A 13,091-nucleotide genomic window follows, 5' to 3' on the forward strand; every position below is an offset into this window, starting at 1 on the left:
CTGACCACTCCAACTTTTCCGGCGAAATGGGTCAAATTGACTTGCCATGATGAGTGATTCAATTCGGAAAGTCCAAGTCTGCTTGTCGATCCAGCGGACTACCCATAAGCCGAAATGATTTATAAATAAATCCTAATAACCAAGTAGAGGTTTGTAAGCCCACCATTTCTAGAAAAAAATCATCAAACGTGACTCGCATATTTTTGGGCTGCTATAGAAATAAAATGATATGTATAGCAGTCTGATCTTACAATTCGCATTGAACGCGCGTTACATTCTATCATAAAAATAAAAGGCTCTCACTATCTGCACACCAAGTCAGGCTATCTGCACAATTAGGGTTTGCATACGCTGCGTATTGGTCAATACGCAGCGTATAGGGTTACCTGAATACGCTGCGTATTGGTCAATACGCAGCGTATATAAGTGGTAGGTGGACGACCAGACAGTCAAACCTAGTACCATGTCAAATCAGTCTTACATAGGGTGCGTATTGATCAATACGCATCGTATTGATAGACTGATTTGACCTGATACGATGTTGTCCAGGGCACGTGAATAAAGTAATACGGTGAGTAGGGATCAATACGCTGCGTATTGACATGCCAGATGAAAGTCTATTTATCCCTCCATTCATATCTGTTACCCATCACCCGACATATACTTTGCTTTCCTTTTCATCTTCTTCTTCAGTAAATTGTTAGTTTTTGGTTCAACCTTGTTAAAATGTCATCATTTTGGAAGGATAATTATTTCGGTAATCGTTATTCTAACGACACATGGGGATCAAATGCTGCCAATGAGGAGGAGGAGGTTGTGTCTGGAGTCCCTGTTAATCAAGAAACACAGTTGCCAGACTTGAACAAGACTCCCACTCCACCTGTTGATGAACCAAATTACCCGGCGCATCAAGTGTGTCCAGATTACGGATACGGGTATGAATCTCCGTACGTGCAACAAAGTGGATACGGTGTTGAGAATGCACCTGTTGATGAACCATATTACCCGTCGCAGCAATCGTATCCGGGTTATGGGGTATACGGGGATGAAGGTGGATACGGAAGTTACAGTGGATACGGTGGTGATGGTGGATACGGGGGTGAAGGTGGTTACAGTGGATATGGGGGCTACGGTGGATACGATAGATATGGGGGTGACGGTGGTTACAGTGGATACGGGGGTGAAGGTGGTTACAGTGTATACGATAGATCTAGGGATGAAGTTGGATACGGTGGATACGAAGAACATGGTGGATATGGTTATGAGTCCCGTAACACATCACTTTATGAACCATCTACCCCGGGCAATCCATTTCAAGTAAATGAGGTATCACATTAAAATAATTATTGTTATTATTATTATAATTATAATTATAATTATTATTATTATTATTATTATTATTATTATTATTGTTAAAAATAATATAATTATAATAATTATTGTTATTGTTATTATTGTTAAATACTTTAATTATAATTATAATTGTAATTATTATTATTATTATTATTATTATTATTATTGTTATTATTATTATTATTATTATTATTATTGTTGTTGTTGTTAAAAATATTATAATTATAATTATTATTATTATTAAAAATTGTATTCTTTTTATAATAATAATCTAGTTAGTCTAATTAACAAAATGGTTAGTTTAAACCTAACTTAGTTAGTTAAATCATAGTTATATCCTAACTAGGTTAGCATTTAATACAAGGGACCACTAACTGAGTTAGAGAACTCAGTTAGTCCAGTTAAGTGCCAAAAACAATATAAAGTCCCTGAAGTTTCAAATTTTACGAAAATAGTCCCTGAAGTTTTAAAAAATTGACAAAACAGTCCCTAAAGTTTTGAAAATTGACAAAAATGGTCCCTGAAGTTTCGAAAATTGACAAAAATGGTCCCTGAACTTTCGAGAATTGACAAAAATGGTCCCTGAACTTTCGAAAATTGACAAAAATGGTCCCTGAACTTTCGAAAATTGCAAAAATGGTCCCTGAACTTTTGAAAATTGACAAAAATGGTCCCTGAACTTTCGAAAATTGCAAAAATGGTCCCTGAACTTTTGAAAATTGACAAAAATGGTCCCTGAACTTTCGAAAATTGACAAAAATGGTCTCTGAAGTTTCGAAAATTGACAAAAATAGTCTTTGAAGTTTCAAAAATTGACACAAATGGTCCCTATACTGTTCAGTTAAGTATGCTAACTGAGTTAGTGTTTAAAGATGAAATCTTTATATGAAAGTTAACCTTGTTAAATCATTCTGTTAAAATAGTTTCAATAATAACCATATTAGTACCTGAAGTATGAGTTTCGATTATATTATTATTATTATTATTATTATTATTATTATTATTATTATTATTGTTATTATTATTATTAATGTCTTTTTGACACAAATGGTCCCTGAAGTTTCGATTATATTATTATTAACGTAACTTTTTTTAGCGTTTCATGTCTCTAACTGATTTGAAGAATTGGGTACAAGAAACAGGAAAGGATAATGGTTACGTAATTGTTACCCGCCGATCAAAAAATATTGGCGGTACTACTGGGATGGTATGGCTTGTGTGCGACCGTAGTGGTGAACACCGTAGTAAAGCAACAGTTAGGAAAGCTGGTAGCAAAAAAATCGGCTGCCCATTTTCATTACTCGCCATCCGGGACGTGATGAACGACACGTGGGAGTTAAAAGTGGACTGTGCGAACCATAACCACGAACCTACGACGAGTCTGTTGGGCCACGCTTTTGTGCGAAGATTTACTAAAGCCGAATACAAGCTAGTGGAGCAGCTAACTGCTCAAAACATGGAGCCACGTATCATATTTCAAACCCTAAGAAAGCAGTTCCCCGACAGCCTGCACGTTCAGAAAGACGTGCAAAATGCGGTACAAAAAATTAGAGCGACAATAATGGACGGAAAGAATCCTATTCAGGCACTGGAAAGCCTGCTGCATGACCGCCGATTCATTTACGACACCCGACAAGATCCCAAAACAGATGTCGTAACAGAGATTTTCTTTGTTCATCCTTATTCAATCACTATGTGGCGTGCATTCCCGCACGTGATGTTGATCGACGCGACCTACAAAACAAACCTCTACAACATGCCATTTGTCCAGGTTGTGGGTATGACGTCGACTGGGAAGTCTTTTTGTATCGCACATGCCGTTATTTGTAAAGAACGAAGGGGTAACTACGTGTGGGTGCTTGAGCGGATCAAGTCAATATTGCATGAATGTATGATGCCGCGTGTGATAGTCACGGATAGGGAGCTTGCCCTAATAAACGCGTGTTCTAAAGTATTCCCGAACGCAAAAAGGCTTCTATGCCACTTTCACATCCAACAAAATATAGCTAGAAAGTGCAAGTCAGGGTTCGATAAAGAAGATTGAGGGAAATTTATGTCGTACTGGCGGACATTGTGCGAATCTTCATCAGAGGCCATGTACAAGTACAACTTGGAGAAAATGTATAACCGACTCGTGGTTGCCAACCGAGAAAGTAAGTGTTCCTTCAACAAACGACTCACCCAATCTATTATATTTCACACACGCTTTTACATTTCATTATTTTATTTTTACAGGTGTCTATGATTACGTCTACGAAAACTGGCTCAAAGACTATAAAGAAATGTTCGTTTATGCGTGGACCGATAAGTGTCGCAACTTTGGTCAGCGCACCACCAACAGAGTTGAGAGCCAGCACGCAAATTTAAAAAGATACATTACGCGCGGGAGTTCATTGGAGCGAATAGCAAGATGCATCATTGATATAGTTGAAACTCAGTACGATGAAATACAAAAAAGTTTCACTGAGAGCATCGAAAAAACGATGAACCACCACAGACACCGAATGTTGGACAACCTACGTGGAAAGGTTTCCCATGAAGCACTTGATTTGCTGGAAAAAGAGCTACTGAGGAAGATGGATGTGTTGCGGAAACTTAACGCATCATGTGGTTGCCATATGTGGCTTAGCAAAGGATTGCCGTGTGCTTGTAGGCTGGAAAACTACACACGTACAGGTAAAAAATATTAAAACCACAAACCTTTTGTTATTTTGTACGATTTAGCTGTTTCTCACACCGTATTAACTTAACTGTGCAGGGCGTATAATACAACTCGACGAGATAGATGTATTCTGGCGTAAGCTTGACTTGCTCCCTTGTAAACTGGTAGACGAGGAGGTCGATATTGTAGCAGAGCTCAATAATGTGCGGCAACATTTAGAGGCGCAGTCCCCCGTTCAGCAAAAGAGTATTCTTTCAAAGATAAAAGCGGTTTTCACCCCGAAATCGTCAACCAAGAAACCACCGATCGTCCAGCAAAACACTCGCGGTCGGCCTACATCAAAGAAAGTACAAGAAAGGCTAGATGAAGCTGCGAGGTTAGACCAAGCTGCGAGATACAGCTCCTGTGGCGAGGACAGCAACGTAATTACCGCTTCCCCCAAGCATAGGTACGATTTACCCCGACACAGCTCATACGTACCGTCAGAGGGCTCTCGTGGAACTGGTTCGTTTGTGAAGTCTGAAAAACCTAAAATGCAACCAAACAGTTCAACAAGTTCTAAAAAGAAGGAGACGAGGGATGATAAGGTTTTTCCATTAATAAAGGGGGACGAGCACTTGTTATGCATTAAGAGGTTTAAGAATCAAATTCCATCAGAGTTTCGCTCTTACATATCGCGTATACAAGATGTGACCCCAGACGGTCATTGTGGGTACAGGTCTGTGGCTGTCGGGTTAGGTTTTACGGAACACGCATGGCCCAATATTCGAAGAGATTTACTACTGGAGATTGACCATAACAAACCGCGTTGGAAGCATGTATTCGAAACATATAACGAAGGAGACTTTAAACGAATACGTAAGAGTATCGAATGGCATTCAGTGAAAGGGTGCGATCAAAGTCACTGGATGGAAATGCCCCAGGTAGGGCTTCTCATAGCGCAAAGGTATAATATTGTCCTCCACGTGCTAAGCATTGAATGGAGCTCTACCATCTTCCCATTAACGGATGCCCCACTAGATCCACGACCTCAAGCGATAACGCTTATACATGTTCACGGGGGACACTTCATACATGCTAAGTTGGAAGGAGACTACCCCATGCCTTTAGTGAACCCGATGTGGTCGGCACATCGATCAATAGCTGCGAAACGGTGGGAAGAAATGTATACACCGCGGTTAGAGCACTACTACGAGTTAATGCATCCTAAATCAGACCGAGACAAAGACAGAGAACCGAGTTTAAATGTTATCGAAGATTAAGCGGAAACTTGTATTTTTGTAAATTGTAGAAATTTTTTAATTTATAAAGTTTTTATCATTTTTAATTTTTATAATTCAAATAATATCATTTTTAATTCATTTATAATTTATAATTTATAATTTATAATTTATAATTTATAATTTATAATTTATAATTTATAATTTATAATTCAAATTTTTATAAACATAATTTTTGGATTATTTTTAGTTTCTCTAAATACAAACCAAGAAAAAAAAAAAAAAAAAAAGGTCTTCTAAGGTGCGTAGGGATCCCTACGCATCGTATGTTATCCAAATGACAATAAAGCCCCTCTTTTGGCTTCCTTTAGCCTCAGAACAAGGGTAAAAAGGTAAAATGAGGCTAAACAAGGCAGCGTATTGATCAATACGCATCGTAGGTTAAAGGCGGACAATTTTCCCCCCAAATTGAAGTTTGAAAATATAAATATGTTAAATTACGATTTTGCCCTTCTTTTAGGGCTATACGAGGCTAAATATAAGGGCAAAAAGGTCATTTTCGGACCTTTATATACGCTTCGTATGGGTCTCTACGATGCGTATATAATTTTCATCATGATGACCTTTATGCCCTTCTACAGATGCTTCGTATAGGCTAAACAGAAGGGTATAAAGGTCATTGTGATGACCTCTTATATACGTATCGTAGAGATCAATACGAAGCGTATATAGAGGTGGACAATGACCTTTTTGCCCTTATACTAAGCCCCGTATAGCACTGATAGAAGGGCGAAACCGTAATTTCAGACTTGGGCATACGATGCGTATTGATCTCTACGATGCGTATAGGTTCTGATATAAATCAGGAAAACCCCTACGCAGCGTATGTTCTTCCCCAAATTACATACAAAACCTCTACGAACCCCTACGAAGGCGACTACGTATTTCCGACCGTATACACGCGAATTCGAAGTATAAACGAGGTATATACTCAACCTATTTAAGTAATTTTGATTTTTTTGGTATTTTATCCGTAAATTAGGGCTGTATCATAGGTAAATTAGGGTTTACAGTGAATTAGGGGTGTTTGTTTGATTTGTTTGCTTAGGGTTTACAGTGAATTAGGGGTATTTGTTTGATTTGTTTGATTAGGGTTTACAGTGACCATTTTTGTAAATTTATCAAACCTCAGGGACCATTTTTTGTAAACTTATCAAACCTCAGGGACCAATTTTGTAAACACATCAAACCTCAGGGACCATTTTTGTAAATTTATAATCCGTAAGGCGCGTACGGGCCAAACGGGCAACGACGGACTTAGTTTCGACGCTCGTTAGGCCCGTACGCGCCTTACGGACGACGTCGACTAAATAATAAAAAAAATATTATTTAGTCGACGTCGTCCGTAAGGCGCGTACGGGCCTAACGAGCGTCGAAACTAAGTCCGTCGTTGCTCGTTAGGCCCGTACGCGCCTTACGGACGACGTCGACTAAATAATAAAAAAAATATTAATGGCGCGTACGGGCCTAACGGGCAACGACGGACTTAGTTTCGACGCTCGTTAGGCCCGTACGCGCCTTACGGACGACGTCGACTAAATAATAAAAAAAATATTATTTAGTGTACGTCGTCCGTAAGGCGCGTACGGGCCTAACGAGCGTCGAAACTAAGTCCGTCGTTGCCCGTTAGGCCCGTACGCGCCTTACGGATGATAAATTTACAAAAATGGTCCCTGAGGTTTGATGTGTTTACAAAATTGTTTCCTGAGGTTTGATGAATTTACAAAAATGGTCCCTGGTGTTTCCAGGATTTAATAAAATGGTCCCTGGTCAATTTCTGAAACACAAGGGACCATTTTATTAAATCCTGGAAACACCAGGGACCATTTTTGTAAATCCTGGAAACACCAGGGACCATTTTTGTAAACTTATCAAACCTCAGGGACCAATTTTGTAAACACATCAAACCTCAGGGACCATTTTTGTAAATTTATCATCCGTAAGGCGCGTACGGGCCTAACGGGCAACGACGGACTTAGTTTCGACGCTCGTGAGGCCCGTACGCGCCTTACGGACGACGTCGACTAAATAATATTTTTTTTATTATTTAGTCGACGTCGTCCGTAAGGCGCGTACGGGCCTAACGAGCATCGAAACTAAGTCGGTCGTTGCCCGTTAGGCCCGTACGCGCCTTACGGATGATAAATTTACAAAAATGGTCCCTGAGGTTTGATGTGTTTACAAAATTGGCCCCTGAGGTTTGATGAATTTACAAAAATGGTCCCTGGTGTTTCCAGGATTTACAAAAATGGTCCCTGGTCACTTTCTGAAACACAAGGGACCATTTTATTAAATCCTGGAAACACCAGGGACCATTTTTGTAAATTCATCAAACCTCAGGGACCAATTTTGTAAACACATCAAACCTCAGGGACCATTTTTTTAAACATAAACTTAAATTGTTTTTTTTTATTATTTAGTCGACGTCGTCCGTAAGGCGCGTACGGGCCTAACGTGCGTCGAAACTAAGCCCGTCGTTGCCCGTTAGGCCCGTACGCGCCTTACGGATGACGTCGACTAAATAATAAAAAAAATATTATTAAGTCGACGTCGTCCGTAAGGCGCGTACGGGGCTAACGAGCGTCGAAACTAAGCCCGTCGTTAAAATTTTAACGACGGGCTTAGTTTCGACGCTCGTTAGGCCCGTACGCGCCTTACGAACGACGTCGACTAAATAATAAAAAAAATATTATTTAGTCGACGTCGTCCGTAAGGCGCGTACGGGCCTAACGAGCGTCGAAACTAAGTCCATCGTTGCCCGTTAGGCCCGTACGCGCCTTACGGATGATAAATTTACAAAAATGGTCCCTGAGGTTTGATGTGTTTACAAAATTGTCCCTGAGGTTTGATAAGTTTACAAAAATGGTCCCTGGTGTTTCCAGGATTTACAAAAATGGTCCCTGGTCAATTTCTGAAACACAAGGGACCATTTTATTAAATCCTGGAAACACCAGGGACCATTTTTGTAAATTCATCAAACCTCAGGGACCAATTTTGTAAACACATCAAACCTCAGGGACCATTTTTTTAAGCATAAACTTAAATTGTTTTTTTTTATTATTTAGTCGACGTCGTCCGTAAGGCGCGTACGGGCCTAACGAGCGTCGAAACTAAGCCCGTCGTTGCCCGTTAGGCCCGTACGCGCCATAAGGATGACGTCGACTAAATAATAAAAAAAATATTATTTAGTCGACGTCGTCCGTAAGGCGCGTACGGGCCTAACGAGCGGGACGGGCTTAGTTTCGACGCTCGTTAGGCCCGTACGCGCCTTACGGACGACGTCGACTAAATAATAAAAAAAATATTATTTAGTGTACGTCGTCCGTAAGGCGCGTACGGGCCTAACGAGCGTCGAAACTAAGTCCGTCGTTGCCCGTTAGGCCCGTACGCGCCTTACGGATGATAAATTTACAAAAATGGTCCCTAAGGTTTGATGTGTTTACAAAATTGTTTCCTGAGGTTTGATGAATTTACAAAAATGGTCCCTGGTGTTTCCAGGATTTAATAAAATGGTCCCTGGTCAATTTCTGAAACACAAGGGACCATTTTATTAAATCCTGGAAACACCAGGGACCATTTTTGTAAATTCATCAAACCTCAGGGACCAATTTTGTAAACACATCAAACCTCAGGGGCCATTTTTTAAACATAAACTTAAATTGTTTTTTTTTTTTTTTAAAACAGAAAAATATATATTTTTAAACAGAAAATATATATTTTTATGCTTTCACTTGTCTTTATGCTTTCACTTTGTAAACAGAAAATATATATTTTTAAACAGAAAATATATATTTTTAAACAGAAAATATATATTTTTTTAAACTTAAACTTAAATTGTTTTTTTTTTTAAAACAGAAAAATGGAGGAAATGGATTTCGAAGTAGATATTCCGGAGCAGCCGCAGCGGAAACGGCGGGCGCGTCCACCGCCAGATCCTCTAGAGAATCACCCGTATTTGGAGTTTCCTCTGGAGTCCGAGGCTGCGCTCCGTTGCGAGAAGCTTCGGAAGATGCATATTGGTGAACACTTTGCGGTTTCGTGGAAAACCCTCCGGAAGCTTGAGGTTGAAGATTGGGTGCGGGGGTTTGTTCCCGTTGATTCACCGTGGGATCGTCTGTTTGAGCTATCGTTTACGCCGACCTACAGGGAGATACTAGTCGAGTTTCTGTCGTCGTTCGAGTTTCATCCTCGTCGGCCAAATGAGGTTGTGGACCCCGCGCAGCCCCCTCCCCCGCCCGAGGTTTCTTTTCGCATGGCTGGCCAGGCGCGCGAAATGTCACTTGCACAGTTTGCGGTGCATAGCGGTTTGTATACGGAGGCTGAGATTGCTACGGATCTTTATACGAAGGTACGTTTAACACAAATTTTGTATTGTTATTATTATTATTTTTAATATATAACATTTAAGATTTAATATTAATTTAACGTTTAATAAACATTCGTGTAAACAGGGGCTCGTAATGATTGATAAACCCACGCTATTAGGGTTTTGGGATCTGATCGCGGACATCCGTCATTGGGACCACCACCAATCCAAGGGGAGGAGTACGCTGATTGAGGATCCGCTCTTCAGGTACGTTAGTTATTAAACAGTTTTTTTTAAACAGATTTTTTTAAAAGAAAATTTCTTTTTTTAATTATTTAGTTGATTTTTGTCAATTTTTGAAACATCAGGGACCATTTTTGTAAAAAATAGAAACTTTAGGGAACAAAGTGTAAATATATCAAACCGTCAGCCGTTTTTGTAAAAAATTGAACGACGTCTAAACCGGCAGCCGTTTGGGGCTGGGTTTGCAGCCGTAAACCGGCGTTTAAACGGCTGCAAACACAGCCCCAAAGGGCAGCGATTTCGCAGCCGTTTGGGGCTGCGTTTGCAGCCGTTTAAACGCCCGGTTACGGCTGCAAATGCCGCCGCAGACGGCAGCGAAAACGCAGCCGTTTAAACGCCCGTTTACGACTGCAAACGCAGCCGCAAACGGCAGCGAAATATCTGCCGTTTGCGGCTGCGTTTGCAGCCGTTTAAACGCCCGTTAGGGACCTACGCGACTTACGGTTCGACTTCGACTAAATAATAAAAAAATATAATTTAACGACGACGATCATAGTTTTGACGCTCGTAAGGCGCGTACGGTCCTAACGAGCGTCGAAACTAAGTTCGTCGTTAAAATATATATATTTTTTTTATTATTTAGTCGAAGTCGAACCGTAAGGCGCGTAGGTCCCTAACGAACGTCGAAACTAAGTTCGTCGTTTTATATTTTAACGACGAACTTAGTTTCGACGCTCGTTACGGACCTACGCGCCTTACGGATCGACTTCGACTAAATAATAAAAAAAGTATAATTTAACGACGATCTTAGTTTTGACGCTCGTAAAGCGCGTAGGTCCGTTCGAGCGTCGAAACTAAGTTCGTCGTTAAAATATATATTTTTTTATTATTTAGTCGAAGTCGAACCGTAAGGCCCGTAGGTCTCTAACGAGCGTCGAAACTAAGTTCGTCGTTTTATATTTTAACGACGAACTTAGTTTCGACGCTCGTTAGGGACCACTTGTGTCAATTTTTGAAACATCGGGGACCATTTTTGTAAAAAAATTGAAACTTCAGGGACCAAAGTGTAAATATATCAAAAAAGGGACCATTTGTGTCAATTTTTGAAACTCCAAGGACCGTTTAAACCAAATTTCTTTTTAAACAGGATTTTTTTTAAACATATTTTTTTTTAATTTTTTAGTCGAAGTCGAACCGTAACCGGCGTTTGAACGACGTCTAAACCGGCAGCCGTTTGGGGCTGCGTTTGCAGCCGTAAACCGGCGTTTAAACGGCTGCAAACACAGCCCCAAAGGGCAGCGATTTCGCAGCCGTTTGGGGCTGCGTTTGCAGCCCTTTAAACGCCCGGTTACGGCTGCAAATGCCGCCGCAGACGGCAGCGAAAACGCAGCCGTGTGCGGCTGCGTTTGCAGCCGTTTAAACGCTCGTTTACGACTGCAAACGCAGCCGCAAACGGCAGCCGTTTAAATGCCCGTTAGGGACCTACGCGACTTACGGTTTCCATTTAATCGACGTCGTCTGATTATTATTTACTGACTGGTTTCCATTTATGCAGGTATTTGCACAAGATGATTTCCACTTCGATCACTGCTCGAAACAAAAGCCGGGAGTGGTGTACGAGTGGTGACTTATTCTTTTTGTATTGCCTCTTATACAAGAGGCCGTGCGCTCTCGCCTACGGGTTGGCGCAGTATTTCGCCTCCGCGCATCATCGACAGGAGCGCGGAATGCTATTCGGCGGCGCTTACGTGACCAAGATAGCCCATTCGTTGGGCTATCATCCGGAGAACGACCGCGGCCGTGTAGGCCCGGCGGCACAGCCAAAGCAGATGGGGATGAACACAATAAACGGGATGCATATTACGAAAGACTTTCCATGCGGGAAGCGGTTAAAGAATCTGGACGGCACGCAATACCAGCTTAAGGAACTGCCAGAAGAGTTCCCTCTGATTTATCCCCCGCGGGATCCGGAGCCGCCGGAGCCGCATGACCCGGCCGCCGTTCTTCCGCGGCCACCACAGCCGCGTGGACCACCCGGGGCGCCCCAGTTCCCACGCCATGTTATGCCCGGTCCTGACCCGTCACATGAGCGGCTGCTTCGAAACGTTGAGAGAAACAATTATTTGTTAGAGTGGGTGGCTGCGGCGCTGCAGCAGCAGCGACAGCATGACGGGTTACCTCCACTACCCTTCATTGCGGATGCGGACTGGGATCAGCATCAGCGGCAGCAGCAGCAGCATCAGGAGCAGCAGCAGCAGCATCAGGAGCAGCAGCAGCAGCATCAGGAGCAGCAGCAGTAGTATTTTATCATTTTGTTATGTATGTACAAACTTTGTAATGTATTTTGTTATGTATATATCAAACTTCGGTGTAAACAGTTTCACATATTTTGAAATGTTATATTTTGAAATTCAGGCAGGTTATAAAAAATTCTGGCAGGTTATTTAAAGTGTTTTGTCGTTACGGACTTAGTTTCGACGCTCGTTAGGCTCGTACGCGCCTTACGGACGACGTCGACTAAATAATAAAAAAAATATTATTTAGTCGACGTCGTCCGTAAGGCGCGTACGGGCCTAACGAGCGTCGAAACTAGGTCCGTCGTTGCCCGTTAGGCCCGTACGCGCCTGACGGACGACGTCGACTAAATAATAAAAAAAATATTATTTAGTCGACGTCGTCCGTAAGGCGCGTACGGGCCTAACGAGCGTCGAAACTAAGTCCGTCGTTGCCCGTTAGGCCCGTACGCGCCTTACGGATGACGTCGACTAAATAATAAAAAAAATATTATTTAGTCGACGTCGTCCGTAAGGCGCGTACGGGCCTAACGAGCGTCGAAACTAAGTCCGTCGTTGCCCGTTAGGCCCGTACGCGCCTTACGGATGACGTCGACTAAATAATAAAAAAAATATTATTTAGTCGACGTCGTCCGTAAGGCGCGTACGGGCCTAACGAGCGTCGAAACTAAGCCCGTCGCTAAAATTTTAACGACGGGCTTAGTTTCGACGCTCGTTAGGCCCGTACGCGCCTTACGGACGACGTCGACTAAATAATAAAAAAAATATTATTTAGTCGACGTCGTCCGTAAGGCGCGTACGGGCCTAACGAGCGTCGAAACTAAGTCCGTCGTTGCCCTTTAGGCCCGTACGCGCCTTACGGATGACGTCGACTAAATAATAAAAAAAATATTATTTAGTCGACGTCGTCCGTAAGGCGCGTACGGGCCTAACGAGCGTCGAAACTAAGTCCG

At 41.9% G+C, this 13,091-nt stretch overlaps 1 protein-coding gene across 3 annotated transcripts; it reads left to right on the forward strand.

Annotated features, from left to right (window-relative positions):
• Positions 1-493: 493 nt before the first annotated feature.
• LOC110941430 lies at positions 494-12,164 on the forward strand. 3 transcript variants are annotated; one of them, XM_035990755.1, is made up of 4 exons: positions 494-1,326; positions 9,151-9,643; positions 9,747-9,868; positions 11,400-12,164. In XM_035990755.1, exons 1-4 carry the CDS (start codon positions 1,322-1,324, stop codon positions 12,142-12,144), a joined length of 1,365 nt encoding a protein of 454 aa, XP_035846648.1. In that variant the 5' UTR covers positions 494-1,321; the 3' UTR covers positions 12,145-12,164. The 3 variants fall into 3 exon arrangements, with proteins under 3 accessions (XP_035846648.1, XP_035846649.1, XP_022038757.1); XM_035990756.1 differs by lacking the exons at positions 494-1,326; positions 9,151-9,643; positions 9,747-9,868 and adding exons at positions 2,493-3,506; positions 3,589-4,029; positions 4,112-4,873 and having other exon boundaries at positions 11,400-11,470; XM_022183065.2 differs by lacking the exon at positions 494-1,326 and adding an exon at positions 6,106-6,218.
• Positions 12,165-13,091: the final 927 nt, after the last annotated feature.

The sequence above is a fragment of the Helianthus annuus genome, chromosome 5 (genome assembly GCF_002127325.2).
Source record: "Helianthus annuus cultivar XRQ/B chromosome 5, HanXRQr2.0-SUNRISE, whole genome shotgun sequence".
Lineage (NCBI taxonomy): Eukaryota > Viridiplantae > Streptophyta > Magnoliopsida > Asterales > Asteraceae > Helianthus > Helianthus annuus.